At 45.0% G+C, this 20,877-nt stretch overlaps 1 protein-coding gene across 2 annotated transcripts; it reads left to right on the plus strand.

Annotated features, from left to right (window-relative positions):
- The first annotated feature begins 3 nt into the window (after positions 1–3).
- On the plus strand, positions 4–17,805 carry pex1 (peroxisomal biogenesis factor 1). Of its 2 annotated transcripts, none has more exons than XM_035430227.1 (24): positions 4–426; positions 643–789; positions 985–1,068; positions 1,447–1,561; positions 1,848–2,542; positions 2,778–2,897; positions 3,132–3,255; positions 3,489–3,595; positions 3,711–3,793; positions 4,156–4,288; positions 4,583–4,679; positions 5,108–5,278; positions 5,597–5,751; positions 6,717–6,906; positions 7,392–7,558; positions 8,056–8,190; positions 8,810–8,874; positions 9,433–9,575; positions 10,270–10,373; positions 10,844–11,020; positions 12,947–13,156; positions 14,284–14,481; positions 16,268–16,398; positions 17,222–17,805. In XM_035430227.1, the coding sequence occupies exons 1-24, from the start codon at positions 319–321 to the stop codon at positions 17,307–17,309; spliced, it is 3,747 nt and encodes a 1,248-aa protein (XP_035286118.1). In that variant the 5' UTR covers positions 4–318; the 3' UTR covers positions 17,310–17,805. The 2 variants fall into 2 exon arrangements, with proteins under 2 accessions (XP_035286118.1, XP_035286119.1); XM_035430228.1 differs by having other exon boundaries at positions 3,135–3,255.
- Positions 17,806–20,877: the final 3,072 nt, after the last annotated feature.

Consider the following 20,877-nt stretch of genomic DNA (forward strand, 5'->3'; position numbering starts at 1 on the left):
AATGAACAATGAGCAACAAGACAGCATCAGTAGATGCGAAGTTAACTTCAGCTAGTTAACGTTGTAGTTGCAGTGTTTTCAGTCTCGGGTAAACTGGAAATTGTTTTGTTTTTCCAGCTGTAGGCATCCGGATGAAAATTTAACGATCGGCTAACAAATGATCAATGAATTTTTGATCTGTCAATTGTGTATTTGCACAGAGAAGAACACGTTACGGCCATGCTCTGTATCCAATGTAGCCTATCCAGAGTGTCAACCTTAATGTAAACCCTCAGCCCACCAAGGCTATTTCTGCCTGGCTAGGTTAGCGAATGAACAATGCTGGGTAGCCATGGGATTCAACCTGTCACCGTGGTGTTTAACAACTCTAAAAACTGTTTCATTCACCTTCCTTCCAACTTAGTATCACAGCTCTGTCTTCAAGAGGTAAGACATTGCCATGACACGTTATAATGTTACCTAACTAATTTTTTACGCAATCACAATAGTAAGATTTGTTCAGTTGCAGAATAATACTATGAAGCGCTTTGATAGTGGCGATCGTCTGTTGACGAATTTGTGGTTGCATGTCAAACTCGTGTTGTCACAATGGTAACCGTGATTTTATTGTACTGACACTAAAAGTATTATTCCTCACAACAGACTCAAGTTTTAGAGCTTACCTGGGGTGTCTGTACTCCTGTATATCTAAGCTGGACGAGATGTCTGAAAAATTCAAATCGGAACGAAAACACGGTCGAGGTGAATAGGCAGCTGGGGGACAAACTTGGAATCAAAGATGGAGAGCAGGTGACTTGGCATGTTGGTGGCGATAAACGTTTTATCGCTACTTTTAAAAAGCATTACTAAGCTACTAATTATTAGAGCAAATTTTGTATTTTTGTTCAGCATGATTTTTTTTTTAAAAAACACAGAATAAACAATTTAGTTCTGCTATATGTGAAATGTATTAAAAACTAACGTCGGTTTGACATGATGTTGCAGGGCTTTCTGCGGGCCTGTCAGCAGGTCCTCTCTGTTCAACAGGTAATGGTGGAGCCACTGTCATCAGATGACTGGGAGATACTGGTAAGGCCCTCTTTCTCCTGAAAAAGGGATCATTTCTCTCTTCATATGACTGACTGAGAGTCCTTAGATTAATATTATAATGCCTGCATACTGTTTAAGTGACATTTTTAAACTGGTAGGACAGATACAATTGGCTCAAAACAAGTAAACGTCTCTTCTGGGATTGTAAATGGTGTGCACCTTTTTGTAAATATATTCATTTTATGATCTGCATGCATCTGGGGTGATATGCCAATGTTTCGTAGTTATATGGGGTGTAGTTTACATTTCAAAGTTATATTATGTACAGGTGGACTATTGCTAACTGTGATAATGGGGATAAAGCTGACTGACCACTCCATGGGGCTGTATATACCAGTGTAGCCTTTTCGTCCTCAGGAGCTCCACAGCTCAGCACTGGAGCAGCAGCTCCTGGATCAGATCCGAGTAGTTTTCCCTGCTGGAGTGTTTCCTGTGTGGGTGAACCAACGTACTGTTATCTACATCCAAATAGGTCAGTGCGAAGTATTCCTCATGTTATCCATTTAGCTGCTAGGCACCCACAAGTACAATACAGAGTGCCGTGTACAGAAGGGTAACCACATCAATCCTACAGTGCTACAACTGCTACATTCATAAAACTGTATAAAACCCTAACAGTGACTCAGGGCATATTATTGTACCACATGTTCAACATGGCAGGTACAGGACCGAAAGACAAGTTGAAGTAGGGAGAAGGAATTAAGTCCAGACATTATTCACACACGTATTCTTGATTGTGTCCTCCTCGTGTGCTACAGCCTCCCTCTCACCGTCTGTACCTTATGGTCACCTGGAGCAGTTCACCGAGCTTGTGGTCGCACCCAAATCGCGGGAAGGGGGAGAACACCCCACCACCCCTCGGCCCAGGCCAGCTGGCTCTGCAGACCCAAACCAGAGCCCGGGTGTGCGCAGGCAGGGGAACGTTGAGGTCCCGGAGTCCCCCCAGGGTGCCCTGCTGGACACGCCCGAGCCCGGCACGGGCGGCCTGTGGGGCGGAGTCAGCCATCTGAGGAGCCTGGTGAGGTACATGCTCTCGGGCGGCGTCAGCCCCGAGAGGGAGGCGCCCTCCGTTCCGCCTATACCCCCTCTCCTCAGGGACGGCGTATTCAGGGCGTGCAGGGCCCCGCCTGTCTGTGCTGGCCACTGGGGCGGCGCCCACGGGGCCCTGCACGTCCTGCCCTGGGGCCACTGCGAGGACGCTGGGGACCGGGGCCCAACCGCCGTGTCGTACGGCAGGGTCTCCCGCCTGCTCTCGGCCAAGGAGCTGAGAGAGAGAGCGAAGCAGGCCTCGGAGAAAAAGAGAGGGAGCGCGGCCACGCCCCCTGCTGGCCCTGCCCCCGATGAGGCCCAGGAGCAGCCCTTAGTGGTCAGGGTGTTCTGTCACTCTGCGGAGGAGATCCTGGAGGCCCAGAACAGCAGCGGAGGGAGACAGCTCTACAGTGGGAGGGTCTGGGTGAGTATGCCTCCTGGGATTCTAGGCCAAACCCTCAGACCAGATGCCCCATTAAACCTGTTTTGTTTACCAGATTTCTATAAAACCAGATAAATATGTGCTTCAATGATGTCCATTTCTTCAAAGGTCTGTGGTGACACCACATTAAATAATCCATATATTATTTGTTGAAGTAACTCTAGAATACAACTCTTATTTATTGCAGGGACTGACGGTATTTGTTGTTATTTTACAGATCCCTGAAATCTTAAGGAAGCGGCTAAATATTGATATGCACTCAGCTGTGAGAATTCAGCCAATAAAATCGACCCCTAAATTGGCTTCTGTCGTCCAACTGCAGCTGTTGCAAGAACTAGTGAGTTTTGTTAATCAGGACTTTTATCATATTTATCAGGCAGTCGATTATGCTTCTTTCCTATATGAAATTAAATGATAATTGTGATGCTGTGGTTCATGTGTGCAAGAACAGAAGTGTGTAGAAGACCTCCAATTCGGAACTGCTTGTAGTCTTGATATGGCCCGTAGTTTAAGTATACTATATTGTGGAGACTTATTGAATGAGCTTTGAATATTTGTTGGTTCTCTTCAGCAGCAGACTGAGAATGAGCTGGACGTTCAGGCAGCCTTCTTGTGTTGGCTGCAGTCTCAAAATGATGATGCCCTGAGCTGTGTGACTGGTCGTTCTCATTTCATCACACTTCCTGTCTGTGAAGGTAGGCTTTCAGCGCTGCGTTTCAGTATTTTCCAAAGGGCTTACAAGTGCACTAGAGCAAACGTGACAATGATTGTGATCTCTGCTTATACCAGTATTGAATTTGGCGACATAGTGTATACTTTATATACAATGTAGTGTATATAGTATACTTTGTTTGCCTGTTTTCACAGCATTAATATACTTGAATTGAAACTGTTTGTTAGTGTAATTCATCAGTTTTTTTTCCCCCAGAACATCTGGAGTTTGCTTTGACTGTGTTAAAGCCAGAGTCTGAGAGTGTGAAGTCTGATGAGGTGTTCTTGTTAACTGCACGTCTGCTGCAGAAAACTAACATACAGGTAGTGGCTATGTGTTATTGGCTCTTTGATTTCACTACTCTTATTGCACAGAGGGTGCTCTACATACATTGTATTTGAAACAAGCCTGTGTTCATTATGGTTTGTACATTTCCAGGTTGTTTGGGAGCCACTGAGTGTTCCTGCAAAAGCCGATGATGACACAAATTATCTGTCTTTTCCTTCGCTGGATAGTCTTGGGTAAGCCTTATTTTTTAGTCTTAATCAGGGTTAGACATCTGATTTGTTGGTTATGAATTGGGCTTGTGCTGGGTGGTTTCCTGGTAAAATACCAGTACGTGATCTGGATTTCTTTAACAAATATCCAGCAGCATATTTGGCTAATATGCTAATATGCAAAATTTTCATACTGTCAGTTGCTCTGTGCAGGGGAACCTGCTAAGCAAATACATATATAATGTATAATATAATAAAATATATAATAAAATGATACATTTTGGCTTCAAACTGTGGAATAAAGTCCAGATATTCAAAATCAAAGAACTCAAGTGTTTCCTTGAAATTCAGAGCACAGCACTGTCTGTCTCTTGCCCTCTGTCCAGGGGAATGGAGGATATCGGGGTGACGGCCTTCGAGCACATCTCCTACAGTCTGCTGGGGCGCCCCCTGTCTGAGGAGCTGGCAGCCGCGACCCCGGGGCTCAGAAACGGGGCGCTGTTGGTCACAGGCGCCGGGGTAAATACCGCCGCGCATGGGTTCTAGAGAAAGGCAGAGGTGTCCCTGGGGTGGGTATCTACTGCTTTTCAGGGACACCGAAGTACAATAAATAAATTAAAAAATGTAGATAATACAGACAGTGCTCATATCCAAACAAGTGGGTGGGGGGTGGGGGGGGGGGGGGGCAGCAGCTTGCTCTGCATATAATCTTGCTGACGGCTTTGTGCTTTGTGGCTCAGGGCTGAAATTGCTGTCCCCGTTGCGTGTGAGAGAGTGAGCGTGCGCCATTGTGGTGCCGTATGTGCGTTGCAGGGAAGCGGGAAGACCGTGTTCTCCAAAGCGCTGTGCAGGAAAGCAGCCGAGGAGCTCGACGCTCACGTGGTGGTCATCGACTGCAAGAAACTGAGAGGTAGGAAGTAGGGATGTTGCTATGGGGATGAAGCGCTGCCACACTGTATCTTTGAGCCTGCATTTAGACCCGTGATGTGTGTGCGCTCGATGCTGTGTTTAGACACTATGCTTGCGATGATGCGTTTTACTGCGATTCACTTTGTGATTGTGTAGCTCTGTTTTTAAAGCACGTGTGATGGTGATGCGATGTCGATGCGCGTGATGCGTTCATTGCGTTTGTGAGGAATACAGTACACGTGAGGCTGCACTTGCGAACCTGTTTTCACAAGCATTGCTGCAGTGATAGGGCAAATTTATATGTGTAATGCTGTGCTGTGTGTAATAGAGTAATGTGATGCATCACCGTGTTTGATATAGCCCATTTCAGGGTCTGATTTGATATAGCCCATTTCAGGGTCTGATTTGATATACAGTAACCCATTTCAGGAAAGCGAGTGGAGACGATACGGCAGAGGCTGGAGGAGGTTTTTGAGCAGGCAGCTTGGAGACAGCCTTCAGTGGTCCTTCTGGATGACCTGGATCATGTGACGGGGGCGGCTGTCTCCCCAGAACATGAGCATGGTCCAGAGGCGCTTCACCGCCTTCAGTTAGCCCAGAGTACGTGTCTCCTGTCCCATCTTCATATTATGTAAATATGCTTAAGGTTGCTCTCCCTGTAACAACCTGTTGCATAATTTATTTAAATAACATTTCACATTAAATTCTTTTAAGGAGCAAATGTCTGCTTATTACTGTGTATGTATTATAATGGAGTACGATTTCTGCAGAAATGTGCAAAGGCGACGTACGTTCACATAAATGTGCTGCGATACTACGTGTAGAAACCTCTTAAGAACGTCTGTGGAGGTTAACAGGAAGTGAGCAGCTGTTATTTAACCCACGCTGCGTCCTCGCTCTCTCGTGTCGCTGTCTCAGGTCTGAGGGACCTGGCGGGCGAGGCCGTGCTGCAGGGCGGGCTCGTCACCCTGCTGGCCACCAGCCGCAGCGAGCACTCCCTGCACCCGTCCCTGGCGGAGGCGCAGGGATCCCACCTCTTCCAGTGCTTCGCCCACATCCAGCCCTCAGACCAGGTACAGACGTGGTCTGCTCGTGTCACAGGCCTGCCTACGCACAGAGGCCTGCAGTGCGTACAGTACGGCTAGCTGAATGCCAGCACGATTACAGTGACTGAGTGTGACAAAATTGAAACCAGGCGTCATTGTAAGAATTTCTTTAATAAACATATGGCCACTCATAAGTGCCAAACAAAAATAAATGTTAACGGCCCATTAAATGCATAGAAAAATAGGTACAACGTTAATTATGAAGAGCGCTAGAAGTACAGAGTTGGTACAGTGTAGCTCAGGAACGGCAGTTGTGGGCCTAAAGTCCTGCAGTGGGAATTCCTGCAGTCTGAGCCATTAATTACAGAGTTGGATCAATTATTCGGCTAAATTGCTGCAGGTGGTCGCATACTCAATATTTTACCGAGCTAATAAATCTGCAGGATTTCAGCACTTTGGGGAAAGAAGTGCACTTAAATTCTGCGTGTGGCTATTTAAAATCCTCTTAAAGATCTTAAGAAGAAGTGTGTTCCACTTGCTGTCTAATAGACCACAAAATTGTTTATGTTAAACCAGAGAAGAGATTTAATTAAACTCCAGCAGAGTGTATTGGCACAGTAGGTACAGCAGTAAAGTATAATCTTTTCAAAAATTAGTGCTTGGCACGCTTTAACTGAACTTTTAATTTCATTTAACTTTTTCCTGAGTTGTGAGGATTAAGTGCAGTCCTATGCCAGTTAGTGCCTTACCGATTATATATATCATGTCTGTTGCTGTGACATCAGTGCAGTCATTTGTGGTGGTGCGTTGTGGTGTCATATGTATTTAATTTTTTTTCAAGTTTTCTATGGTCATTCATGCTGTGTTTTGTCTTAATGTGACGTACCCAAGCGATGGCTCCAATAACGGACTGGTGAGCTGTCTTTTTCGGGGACGACGGGGGGCGTGCTCTGTGCAGGGAGAGAGGCGAGTGAGATGACGGTGTGTTGCAGGCGCAGCGGCAGGAGATCCTGAGGGCCGTGGTCAGGAGCAAGAGCGCGGTTTCCCCCGAAACCCTGGGTGCGCTGGACCTGGAGAGCCTGGCCAGGGAGACGGAGGGCTATCTGCCCCGGGACTTCACCCTGCTGGTGGAGAGGGCCATCCATGCCAATGCCCTGCACAACAGGGGCAGCTCTGTGCCAGGTACTGACGGAAGAATCCCTCACACAGGCCACCCGTGTGCTGGCAAGAGCGGCTGCAAAAACTCCAACTAGATAACTATCAAGCTGCTTCAGCTGCCTGTCCAGCCAGCAAGCAAACAGACCGCTAGTGCCAGCACATTGGTAGTTAGATGCCAGGCTGTCTGGCTGTATTGGGATGGCAGGTATGCCATCCCGCCAAGTTACGCCTTGGCGGGGGCATTAGCAGATACGCTGACAGCACCATAGAGAGCAGGTTTTGTAATTGCAGCATCCATTTGACAACAGCATTACTGGGAGTAATTGTGTGATTTGTGTATATGGGTAATATCTGTTCCTTCCGTTAAATCTGATGAATTAAATTACCTGAGAATTCTAGGATAATTTACTCCGTTGTTCTTTTCTTGTGTTAATTACAGTCGAATGAGGTCTGTTTGGGTTTTTCTGTTTGTTTGCTCATTTTTCATGGGTTTGCTTTGTCTGTTACAGAGGTGTGCTTGTCCACGTCTGACTTCCAGCAGGCTCTGAAGGGTTTCACCCCGCCCTCCCTGTGGCACGTCCGGCTCCATCCCCCCAGCGCCGCGGGCCTGGATCGGGTGGGCGGGCTTCACGAGGCACAGCAGCTGCTGATGGACACCATCCTTCTGCCCGCCAAGGTGCAGCTCCTCCCCCTAGCTCCTCTTCAGCCACCATGGCAACGGCTTTGTGCCCTGCCGGATGGCTGGTTTCAATTCACCGCGACAAGTCTCTTAATCCTACAAAATAACGTGGATTTAATCCTCATTTACTGAGGGAACTGCATTGGTTGTGGGATGATGGCTACTGATGTGCATGTAAAACCTTTTCTGTTGCATTTTCAGATGTGAAGCACCTCTTGGACCTTAATTGTAACTCACTCACAAACTCACTGACTCACGTTTAGCAGACTTAAAATTCTCCACAGGGGGGTGCTATTAACATGCAAGCAGCTGAATGGGGCTTCGCATCAATGACACTGTGTGTCCTTGGTTAAATATATGTGAAATAAAATATCACTAATGATAAAGATGTTTGGCCCACCCTGTTTGGTTTTATATCCTGTCTGAGTGAAGGGCCATAATTTGATGCTAGTGGATATCTTGTCTGCTCACGCCACCATCTTTGTGCGTTCCAGTACCCCGCGCTCTTCGCGAACCTTCCGATCCGACAGCGCTCCGGCGTGCTGCTGTACGGGGCTCCCGGAACTGGGAAGACTCTGCTGGCCGGGGCCGTAGCCAAGGAGAGCGGCATGAACTTCATCAGCATCAAGGTGCCCCCGGCCGTACTGTCTCCCCCGACAGCATTCTCATTGGCCGCATCACAGGAAATGACCGCCCAACAGAGCTCAGATTGGCCAGCACACAGGAAGTTACAGAATATAAGTGTATCATCCAAGCAGCACTAAGATAAAATTCCAGCAGCTGTGGTCAGATCTTAGGGGAGCCACAGTAGTTTTGTTTCTGGTCCAGCAGTGCACCACTGCTTCCACTGATGCATGATGTGTTTGTATAAACAAGGCTCCCTGCATCATCCTGAGCCAGCTCCAAATTCTGCAACTCAGGATCTATTTTATTAGACTTATTAAGACAAAAACAATGCAATCAGAGGCGCTTTCAGGCTTTACCCAAACAACAGCTGCAGTGCTTTTGACATTATTCCTCTGGCCATTATAATATCATTTTACTCAATTTGCCGATTTACTTGCCTTCTTCAGCTACTTTTCCACTTTTAGATTTAATTACATTGTTAAAAAAAAATAGCCTACAAAAACAGTTGAATTATGGCTCTGAAGCACCAGAGTTGAGTAGGTTTGTTCTAGAAGGTGGTTTCAGCAGATTGCTTACGGAGATGGGGTGGGTGAATGACTTGCTGTGGTTGTGTGCCCTCAGGGTCCGGAGCTTCTGAGCAAGTACATCGGGGCAAGCGAGCAGGCTGTACGGGATGTGTTCCAGAGGTCTGCCCTCCACTTTTCTTTCTGTAGCTATGTATCGCTGAACTGTCTAAAATCCAAATTGAAGATGGGGTTTGCAGTTTAAAGTCCATTTAGTAAATCATTCATTATCAAATATGCTCCTTGATATTGTCCTCGAAGGTCCTTGACTTTTGCATTAGAAATACTGTGGGTTGGTCGGTCACTCGGTTAAAAAGTTTTAAAATTGTGACTTGAGTGTCTGTGATCCAAACAATTATATAATGGACAAAAATGATCTCCAAATTGCTTTCAGTCATATTGATTTCATAAACATTAGGTCTTATGCAAAGCACTTCCCATTGACGAGCACTATTTAGGATGCTGAGGGATGGAACTGCCAAACAGGAAGTAGTGCCTGTAAAGAAAAAGGAAAAAGTGGAAATGCTGCCATTTTAGTGAAAGCGCAAAAATGGAAAAAGCTGAACGAAATGTTGGAAGGCACTTTTCCCTCCCTAACACCTAAGCCTTGTTAACTGAGCTCTGTACTGCGGAAAGATGACCTCTGACCCAGCACTGACCTCCATTGTCGTCCATTCGCAGGGCCCAGTCCGCCAAGCCCTGCATACTGTTCTTCGACGAGTTTGACTCGTTGGCACCGCGCCGGGGTCACGACAGCACGGGCGTCACGGACAGGGTGGTCAATCAGTTACTCACCCAGCTGGACGGGGTGGAGGGGCTTCAGGGTAAGGGTTCTTTTCTGGAGAAATGTCCCTTTTACGGCAGGCTTATTTTATAGGCTTTTTTGTTCTGCAAGGCAAATAGGTGCCCATTTACCTGTCAGCAGCATTAACAAATTTTGCTCTGACTTACAGTGTTGAACTAGATTAAATTATGATATTTTTCATTGTGCATTGAAATTTCTTTTGCATCAAACATGCATATTCATTTGGGTGTCGCATGTGACCACGAGAACATACTATAACGACTAGCTGAAAAGCCTACTGAGATTAAGGGTTTTTTCCTCCTAAAATTATTATGTCAAAATGGTACCAGTTGGCAGTTTTTATTGAGGGCACTGACTTTAACATTGGTAGCTTCTTTTCAAACAGATGATGTCAGTTTGGCTTCAGGTGTGTAAATATGTGTGTAAATGGCAGCCCCAGGGGGATATTTCACTAGGCAGGATTACTGAGTTAGCTGTATAACTGCGCTGAGTAAAACCTGGAGCAGCTCTTTTTACGTCAGTCCATGTTCCAGGTTTGGGAGGGTTCCGGGCTTTCTTTGTGCAGTTACCCAGCTGTGCTTCATGAAACAGGGCCATGGTCATTCATATCCTGTTACTAATTTATTTTGCGCTGGAGATGTTGGAGTGAAGGCCGATGCAGTGTGGTGTACTGGACTCTGTTAATGAGCGGGTCCATGTTATGTGGCCCCCAGGTGTGTATGTTCTGGCTGCCACCAGCCGCCCTGACCTCATAGACCCTGCGCTTCTGAGACCCGGCCGCCTGGACAAGTCCCTGTACTGCCCGCCACCCGACCAGGTATTACACCCCTACCTGTACTGCCCCCCACCCGACCAGGTATTACACCCCTGCCTGTACTGCCTGTACTGCCCCTCACCACCCAACCAGGTATTACGCCCCTGCCTCTACCACCTGACCAGGTATTACACCCCTACCTGTACTGCCGCTCACCACCCAACCAGGTATTACACCCCTGCCTGTACTGCCCCTCACCCGACCAGGTATTACACCCCTACCTGTACTGCCCCCCACCTGACCAGGTATTACACCCCTGCCTGTACTGCCCCTCACCACCCGACCAGGTATTACACCCCTACCTGTACTGCCCCTCACCACCCGACCAGGTATTACACCCCTACCTGTACTGCCCCTCACCCAACCAGGTATTACACCCCTACCTGTACTGCCCCCCACCCCACCAGGTATGGGTGGATCTTGTTGATCCGGGGAGCCCCTCAGCTCATCTTTGCTACCCTGCACCCCTGCAGGAGGCCCGTCTGGAGATCCTGAAAGCCCTGACCCAGTCCGTCCCGCTGGCGGGAGACGTGGACCTGGAGCAGGTCGCCAGCGCCACTGACTCCTTCACCGGGGCGGATCTGAAGGCCCTGCTGTACAACGCCCAGCTGGAAGCCGTCCACAGCTGCCTTGGGCCCGGCCACCTTCACGTGAGTGTCACACACCGCCCCCCTGTGGCAGGCCCTGGAAAAACGTGGCATTGTCTTGGTATCAGATATGGAGGGATTCAGTCAGTGAAATGTGGGTAGTTACTCTGGTCAATGAGGGTATTACAGTCAATCAGGATAGTGCCTTAGAGCAGCTAAGTGTAAAATACACTCCTCTGAGGTAAAGACTGAACTGCAGACTATAGAGACGTGGGAGCTAACAGAAAACACTTCAAAGTAGAGCCTTTGCTTGTCTATGCTCTCCTGAACTGGCAGAGATAGTCACATTAGTGGGCTTATGAATGTGACTGAGAGTAGGAGAAAATGAAAGGAAACTGGCAAGAAAATTGTGCAAATTAAAAATTAATAAAACGAAAGTACAGTGCAGCAAATGGGCGACACAGCACTACCTGATCAAGGCGGTGCAGGTTTATACCAGTATTGAAATATGGGAAATCCAGTATGATTGAGCTGCCTACTAGCCAATTAATGCATTAAAACAGCAGTCAGGTGTGTTTAACAGGTGGTGCACAGTCTCCGTCCAATCAAAAACTTTAGAGCGGTTTCCACATTGTAAGGACACAGGTGCCAGCCATTCTCTACAGCGCTCCCATTTTAGGGAGCATTTGTTCCTGAAATTTCATGTCTGCTAACTGGAAAAATAATTTCTACTAATTGGGATACATTAGTGTTGTCATGGACAATGAGCACTGTCTGTTTGGCTTCTTTATTACATGCATACATGGAGAGATGGCTGGACTCAAGAGTTCTAAAACATCTCTGGAGGAGGGGGAGACAAAATGAGCCTTTCACAGTATTTCTGCACTGCTATTAAAAAACCCTAATTTGGGATAATAGAAAAACAAGGGTGTTATAGACAGTTCAAGGTCACTTGTAGTTCACACAGGCGGATAAACCACAGTTTTTTAGCTTATCAGGAAAAAACAACGCTTCTGTCACATACACCTTAGTTCATAGAGAGGAAAGTGCTTTTTTTTGGTCTCTCTCTTTTCACTTAGTTATACAGTCAGCAAAAATACATACTCGTATTTATCTTCCACAGTGTGCTCCTAAATCTTTTGACTTGGCAGCACGTGCTCCTCAAAAAAAAATGTTAGCGTACAGCCCTGCTTTCCCGCTGAGATTTCGGGGTGCAGCTCGGCCTGCTGCTGTGAAGGCAGTAACTCGGTCAGTCACTGATGAGTCAGTAGAACGAGCCTGGTCTTCAGCCCTATGCTGTTATATTTCAAAATGCAGCATATAACGTTTCTTCTTATATGATTGGTCTAGTTTGACTTCTTAACACCTGTGCAGATTGATCCACTGGTATATTTATTTATTAACCTTTATTTATACAAGGTAGGTTGACTGAGCACATGTGCCCTTTTGCTGCAATGCTCTGTGAATTCCCCCCAAAAGTAGCCTAACCTGCATGTCTTTGGATATATTAATCTATAAAACAATGATTGGTCTATTTCCTTCCTATTTTGTATGTCTGCTAATTATAAATCCACATAATTATCACTTTTGCTGTTGGGATGTGATACTTAACAAAATTACCTTGTCCCTCTGCTGATTTTGGAAAGCTCGGCTTTGGATATTTTGCACCATATAGTTGTAACAGTCTACAAAAAAGTCTTAAACTTTTTAGACAAATGAACTTCAGTTGCTGATTTTAAACCTGTAAGTCATGACTCACTGACTGAAGCACGCTCCTGCGTTTAACCTCTGCGCTGCTCTTTAATTACAGTTATACTACTGTCTCATTGCCCATTTGTTGTTTGTAATGTGATTGTCAGCTGTCCTGTAGGGTAACTTTGTGTTTTATGTCAGGTCCCCCTTGCGAAAGAGATTTTGATCTCAGTGGGGTATTCCTGGTTAAATAGAGGTTAAATAAATAAAATTAAAATGTCGTGTCCTCGGCCGCAGGATCTGGGCTCCGGCTCGGACAGTGACGTCAGCCTGTCCTCCATGATCTTCCTGAACCACAGCAGCGGGTCGGACGACTCTGCGGGGGAGGGAGAGGGCGGGCTGGACCCGGGCGAGCTGCCCCTGGAGGACCCGCACCACAACATCTGGAGGCTGTACTTCGGCAGCTCCTGCGAGTCGGAGCTGGGGAACCCGTCGCTCTCAGAGCTGGTAGGACGAGCGCTTGTGTGAGAGCAGCTACACCCCTGCTGCATTGTTGGGATCTTGAATTTACTCGGAGGTTCTCTTGGTTCTTTGTTCTTCTTGGTTCGGCTAAGCCTCAAATCCTGTCACAGTGCCGTGCAAGGCTTTGCATGGAGTACTTGGTGGTGGAGCAATGATCTACTGGGAGTAAATTAAGGAAACTCAGGGGTAGCTATTTGAGACAAAGTTTATCCTGTTTTATTCATAACCAACAAGGTCTTTTTTTGGAGACAGGTCAATTTGCATGAAGGGAAATGTACTATCCAGCAGTTATCCATGATTTAATGTGTCGATGAAGCATAGGCATCTTGATTGACATAGCTAGCCAACATTAACAACCATTTAGTTAGCTAGCTGTCATGGGCTACAGTAAGGTGCCTTAATCTGTGACATGCAAAAGCATCCCCTTGATGGCAGCATCAAGATGGCGGTAATTTATAAGGTGACTACTGAACTGGTAGTAACTAAAAAGCTGTTGAAGTAGCTGTCCCAACACAAACTACACAAAAAAACTATTTACCTTTTCTGGTTGATTTTGCTTTATATGTTCCTGGCATTTAGTAGTCTGTATGCTGTTATTCAGAGCGACTGGCAATGCAGACACTAGTGCAAAGATGAGGGATCAAAGTGTCGTAATGAGGGTAAAAGTTATAGTCCGAAGACAGACTGCAAGTTCAGGAAGTAAAGACTCAATTGGCCGCTTGCAAGCAGTCCTTATGAACTAAGTTATACAAACAAGGACAAAACAATCCTAATGAGCATTAAACTACATTAAACAAACCTCTGCAAAAAAAAAAGTCCAGTCTGCGAAAACAATGAAATGGAAAAATTACTCCTAATTGGGTGTTAAGACTATGTAAAAGTGCTAGGAAAGATTGCAGTTCAGTTCCTTTCATCATGAGCGTGTGTCCTGGTCCGTGGTGCAATTTGTTCTTTATAAATAAGCTCAGTTTCTGTTCTGTTTGGCTGTGAGTTAATACATGGTGTTTGCAATCATTATTTTATATATTGTTATGTCTGTATTTCCTTGATATGCATTTGCAAAGTTCAGAGTTCAAAGGCATCAAAGCCTTTTTGTTTTTTTCTCACCCCAGAACTCTCAGTGCCTTTCGGGCCCAAACTCGGTGACCCATGACCTTACGGGCGCGTCTCTGCGGGACCCCAGCTGCTACCACACACCCGTCTTCATGGCCTCCCTGCAGGAGGGCTACCAGGAGCTGAGCCACGAGCAGCTGGAGCTCCTGCGCACCGACATCGCCAGCATCAAGACCAACTACCGCAGCAGGTTCACGGTGCGTGTACATCTATCTGTCCTTAAAGATAGAGACCAGCACGGTGCGTGTACATCTATCTATCCTTAAAGATAGAGTCCAACATCAAGACCAACTACCGCAGCAGTTTCACGGTGCATGTACATCTATCTATCCTTAAAGATAGAGACCAACATCAAGACCAACTACCGCAGCAGGTTCACGGTGCGTGTACATCTATCTATCCTTAAAGATAGAGTCCAACATCAAGACCAACTACCGCAGCAGGTTCACGGTGCGTGCACATCTACCTGTCCTTAAAGATAGAGACCAGCACGGTGCATGTACATCTACCTATCCTTAAAGACAAAGACCAACATCAAACCAACTACCGCAGCAGGTTCATGGTGTCTGTAAACCTCTCTGTCCTTAAAGATGGAGACCAAAATCAAGACCAACTACCGCAGCAGGTTCACGGTGCTTGGCGATCTCTCTGTAATAAAAGACAGACCAGCATCAAAATTTTATTGCGCAAGTACAGTAGTTCTCTCTATCCTTAAAGACCAACATCAAGACCAACTGCTGCAGCAAGGTTACAGGCCTTTTATATCTCTCTGTGCTGCAAGATGGTGACCTTAGCAGGGTCACATTAATTCATATATCTTTGTTCTCTTTTGCCATTTTCTCCATTACCGTAGAACCTGTAAAAGAATTGGGAACGGAGGTTGTTCAGAACTGAAATGTTTTATCAATTATCAAAATTTTAAGCATTTGAATCCTTTACTGATTGAATTCTGTACTGGCAGTACAGTAACCTTACTGGCTGCTATTTGTTTAGTTAGCTAGAAAACGTAAATTAGGTTGATATACAATAATCTATCACTGCCAATTGGGATCTCATTTGGGATTTGTCTGCTAACTGTATGCTACTTTCCAGTTTTATATCATTTTTTTAGTGGTCAGGCCATAGCACTTAAGATCACATCCGTGAGGTTGTACAACGTAGTTACCCAGAATATAATTATATAATTTCAACACTTGGGTTTTAAAGTCTTTTATTGCTTGTCTTTGCTTAAGGAATTAAACTAGCCTAATGAATGATGACTGGAGGACCATAAAGGGAAATTAAATGAAACTAGTGGAACTAAAAATGTCATAAAAACATGGAAAGTAGACATAAGTCAAGATATTTGCTTGCTGACGTATTGAAAGCGACCTCACAATGATTCACCAAAGATAAAGGGAACATTTCTCAAAAAAAGGAAAAAAATGAATGCTGGGTTATTCTCCCGTCACATTGATCCTTTGTTCTCATTTCTGGGAGTCAGAAACCTTGAAGGAAAGGAATTCTTTTAAGGGTGCACTAGGCACTGGTTTGCTGGCTGTCGGAGTTTTATTGAGGGGTATGGTAACAGAGGGCCTCATCCAGCGTTGCCAACTTTTTCCCCCACGGAAAGTAGCTGAAGCACGCTCAAAAAGTCACTAGAAGCTGCTAATTTACACATTTATGACACCCTGGCATACTCATTTGCATATGAAAACGTGTCTCGCTGGTGGATGGTCGACTGTAGCTTCTCTCTGCACTCACTAACCAGCCACTGTTATGTGAGCTGGTCGATAGCGAGCGCAGGAAAGACTGCAGACCCACTGAGCAGCGTTGGCGGCTGTTTTCCGAGGAAGCTGACGCCTGCTCAAGAAGTCGCTAGATTTGTCAGGAGGCTCTCTTTTTGAAATGAAGTCGCTAAAGGAGTCTGATGAGTACTTAAATGTCGCGACGAAAGTCACCGAGTTGTGGCCTCACCCGGTCTGTTTCCTGTCTGGGGCTCAGGAGGAGTCTGCGCTGGCGCAGGCGGGGCCCAGTAAGCCGGCCCTGCTGATCTGCCACGCCCACCTGACCTCGGCGCTGGCCTCCACGCGCGCCTCCGTCACCAGGCAGGACTGGAGGAGGTACACGGAGCTGTGAGTTGCCCTTCCTCCCTCTCTCTCTCTGTGTCTGTCTCTCTCTCTATCTCTCTGTTTTCCATCTCGTATCCTTCACCCGTTTCGATCCACAGTTCCTTCCTCCCATTGTCAGTGAGCGTACTATCCGTCAGGACGCGCTTGTTACGAAGAGGCACACATTTTACAAAGAGGCGCTTGTATGAAATAATGGCCTCCACTAGTTTTATGGAGCATTCTTGTTTACCTCTATTCAAGGCAAACCCAGGAAACACATTCATTTGAATGCATCAGATGCATTCAAATGGGTCACATTTTCATCCATCTTGTGTTTGACCTCCCAAATTAGCCCCACTGACTACTAGTTTGAAATCTCAGTTCAAAGTACAGTTGTTAAATCAAGGTCTGATGATTTTTCTCAGAAGAGTCTTTGCCTAAGTACTGGCATTTCATCATCGCACCACTTAAACTGAGCAGCCAAGAGAGAACCGGCGTGCTGTGAAATGCATGATTTGCATATCTCCTAAGCCGTATTACCAGCATGTCACATCCAATCAAGTTTGGTGTTTTGAAAGCCTGCCCAGTGAGAATTTAGGGACTGAGTTACAAGACTGTATTCATTGTTTATGGAGCCATGCCAGAAGGAATTAGGGGTATTTGCCCTCTATTTCCAAACATCAAGCCTGGAAAAAATGGATTTTTAAGGATGGGCGAGATTAAATATATTTTATTTCTTATTTCACTGGTTTCGCTCTAATGTTGACAAAGGGATTTCCTTTTCTTGATTTGAAGCCAGCTTTCGTTTTTGTGCTCATTTTGAAACCGTTCTTTTTTTCCCCCCCAGATACGAATCCTTTGGCTACACAGGGTCGGACGGGAAGTCTCACGGCACGGCTGCATTTAAGCCTGGCCAGCGCGTGACTTTGGCATAGGGAACACATATAGGCCTATACCTCTCTGCCACTTGTGGTATTGACCATGTTTACCTTTAGGGAGCCCCTGTCATGGAGGTAAGATGGGGTTGGAGATCACGATTTTCTCCTTATACAAAGTTGTTCATAATGTTACCTGATGTATACCTGAACCAATGCAATTACCACGACATTACATTGACCTATAATTAAAACCAACATTATGTTGTACTGAAATTAAAACCAAAATTACACTGTACTCTGCATGCCATTTATGTTATTCTGTCCCTGTAGGTGAAAAAAGTTCCAACACACAATTCCTGTGCCTAGTACATTTTCTTTACAAAAACTTATATTTAATCTTTGACATGTGTGTAGATCTTTTGGGAAATAATTATATAAATTATGCCATAATTTTCAGTACAGTTTCACTTACTCACAGCCCTTTATGTAAATTAATTTATTTGAAAATGTCTTGTAATTTATGAGCTGATTAAAATGTTTACATTTCAAACTATTTTGGACTAAATGAATATGAACTATTAATTCAAGGAGAGAAACCTGCATGGAGGAAACCCCACACTACACACTGAACAGAAATACTTGTATATTCTCCAAATGACCACTAGATGGAGAAAGACGAGTAATATTCCCATCACTTAACCATTGGCAGACCATTACTTTGAGCTGTATTCAATTAACAAATGTGAAAAAACATATAAGAGTCTGTATTGCACATCAATGAGAGCTTTTGAGTGAGAATCTCATCTTGATTTGACAAAAGTTCTCAGTTTTTCTTGGATAAGCTTTTTGTTTCTTTGCACAAATTTCATGATGCATTAGTAGTTAGTTGTGTTTTAGATGTTTCTGGCTCACTGTTAAAACATACTATAAATAAAACTATCAACCTACACGTTTGTACAGCATGCCCTGTAGTTTTAAATACAGAAGTGAGGCTGTGTCTCTGGTTTGGCACACATGCGTGGGTTAGAGCTCAGTGCTTTTCTGACACGTGATAAACACACGCACACGCACACACACACACACACACTACAGACAGTGCAGCCTATGCCTGCAGAAGAACCAGGGATGCTACTTGAAGTGATTTGAGAATTCATCTCCTCAATAATTCAGCTTCACACAAGCCAAGCTTTAGCCGTCTATTTCCCCTACTGTAAAGAACACCCATTGGCAAAAATTTGAACCAGCTCTGACAAAACTATGAAACGCACATAAGATGAGGCTAAGACTGCATATCCCTGGATTTTTACCACTTTCATCCACAAGGCTCATGCAGAAACAGAGATTATCAGCACATTTCTGATCGTTTTTAAGGGTTTGATTGTAGCGCATTTCTGACGTAAAACACAAATGGTTCTCCCCAAAGCAGGCAGTAGACCCAGGAGGAGGTTGCACGTCCGGTCAGGTCCTCACTGGTGGTTTCTCCCGTTTCTCTCAGGTGTCAGGTCAAGTTAACATTGAAGGGGCTGTTCTCATTTCCCTCTGATAAACTCATTATGAAGTGCAGTGCATTGGGCTGATGGGATTTGGGTGAAGGCTGCACCGCAAATGTATTCATCCTTCCTCCTAATGGAATCCTTACAGCACATATTGCAAGAATTGAAAGCGACCTCATTTTAAAGGCAGAACAGGGGAGAAATGACTGACGCACTGCTTCAGAGAGAACAGAATATTCTGGAAAAGGCGAAGAGCACATACGATGTGAATGACAAGTAATTTTCTTACTTTGGTCTGATACTTGTCGTACACTGAACTCTTGTGGAATCTGCCTCAGTCACAAAAAAAGGATGAATATTTTTGTTCTCATTTTTTAACTGTGCTTTGAGAAAGTGGTCTATAGTATTCCCTTCTAATGAAAGGTTGGCATAGTAACATAAGCAAAAATTATGACTTTTTTTAAAAAGGGCATTGCTTAGCTGGTTGGTATGCTCCAGTTTGTTCATTTTCATGTTGGCCTTTCTGTAGGTCTCTCACACAGCCTTTGGTGTCCATACCTGTACAGGGACACACACCCTATACTGCATGCACACACACATATGTGTATATTCTTGCCGACACCTGCTCATGTACTTCAGGGAAAACTAGCTATTTAGCTAAATCTGGCACTGTTGCGTTTCCTCATCTTTCATCTTTGTTGATTAGTATCCATTGCCCCTTGTCAAATAACACAATGAAATGCATTTAAAATGCACAGACAACCTTTATGGCAAATACACCGACATCAAGCACCTGCAGCCACAAGGAAATTCACAGGGACAAAAATGAAAACCCTGAACTGTAAAACTATGTCCCAGATGTAGTTCTCTGGAAACAGTATAATTTAATAAATTCTTTATATACACACACACTCAGTGGCCACTCTTTGAGGTGCACCTATCTAGTACCAGGTTCGACCCCCTTTTGCCTCCAGAACTAAATTCGTCCCAGCATTAATTGAACAAAGTACTGGAAACATTCCTTAGGGATTTTGGTCCATGCTGATTCAATAGCATCATGAAGATCCTGCAGATTTCTTGGCCTCACATTGATGCTGCGAATCCCCTGTTCTACCTCATCCCAGAGGCGCTTTTGAATTGAGATCAGGGGACTGTGCGGGCCATTGGAGTAAACTGAAGTCACTTTATTAAAGCTGACAATCTGCGTTTATAACCTCATATTCGTTGTTTGGTTTCAAATCCAACGTGCTGGAGTACTGAGCCAAAACGAAAAAAAATTGTTGCATGCCTTAGTTTGACTAATGAGACCACCACATAACCACATCAGAGATAATAGGTACTGCATATAATTCACAGTCAAAAAACTCTTCTTGCCTGCCATGTAGTCGCATGCTGCATAGAGCCATTGCCAGAAATAAAGCACTAAATGTACAGTATGTAGTTGGCACACAGAAAGAGTTCAATGTGAGCTATTCTGGGAGGGAGTTACATTAATTCCGGTTGAAATGAGAAAGTAACAAATCAAATATATCAATGCAGCAGGCCACTAGGCCCGAAAAACAATCTGTATAACCATTTCTGTTTCCCTCCTCAATTCCAGCCTAAATCCCAGCCAATAACAGCCACTGTTACGCAGCTGTCTATTCTCATCGAGGGCTCTCTTATAATTGTACCGAACATAAAACCAACAGAGACCTTGTCCAACAATCAAGCTCTTTCATCTGCAGTCAACAGAGAGCAGTTGTTAACAGGCCTTGAAACATGTACAACCATAATCGCATTCAAATCCAAAGTTAAATGTTTAATCATTGCCGTTTCGGGAGCACCTGGGACAATTAAATAAACGGAGAGCCAGAGATCCACTTTTAAAGCATAGGTGTGCCATTCTCTTTGCGAACAGCTTGTCCATAGCTGGTTGAAGAGGCACTAAATGTGGTGTCCTGGACATCTGGCAAACAGGGAGCATTGTCTGTGCCGAGAAAGCCAATGACCTAAATTTTAGATGTAGGTCATTTACATGTAGCATAGAGGCAACCATTCCCCAAGGTACAGTATATAAGCAAATGAATCACTTGCCACTTGAATAATGGGTCTGTGGCATAAAACATACTTTTTTGAAGGTTTTATAAATT

The sequence above is a fragment of the Anguilla anguilla genome, chromosome 8, assembly GCF_013347855.1.
Source record: "Anguilla anguilla isolate fAngAng1 chromosome 8, fAngAng1.pri, whole genome shotgun sequence".
NCBI classification, from domain to species: domain Eukaryota; kingdom Metazoa; phylum Chordata; class Actinopteri; order Anguilliformes; family Anguillidae; genus Anguilla; species Anguilla anguilla.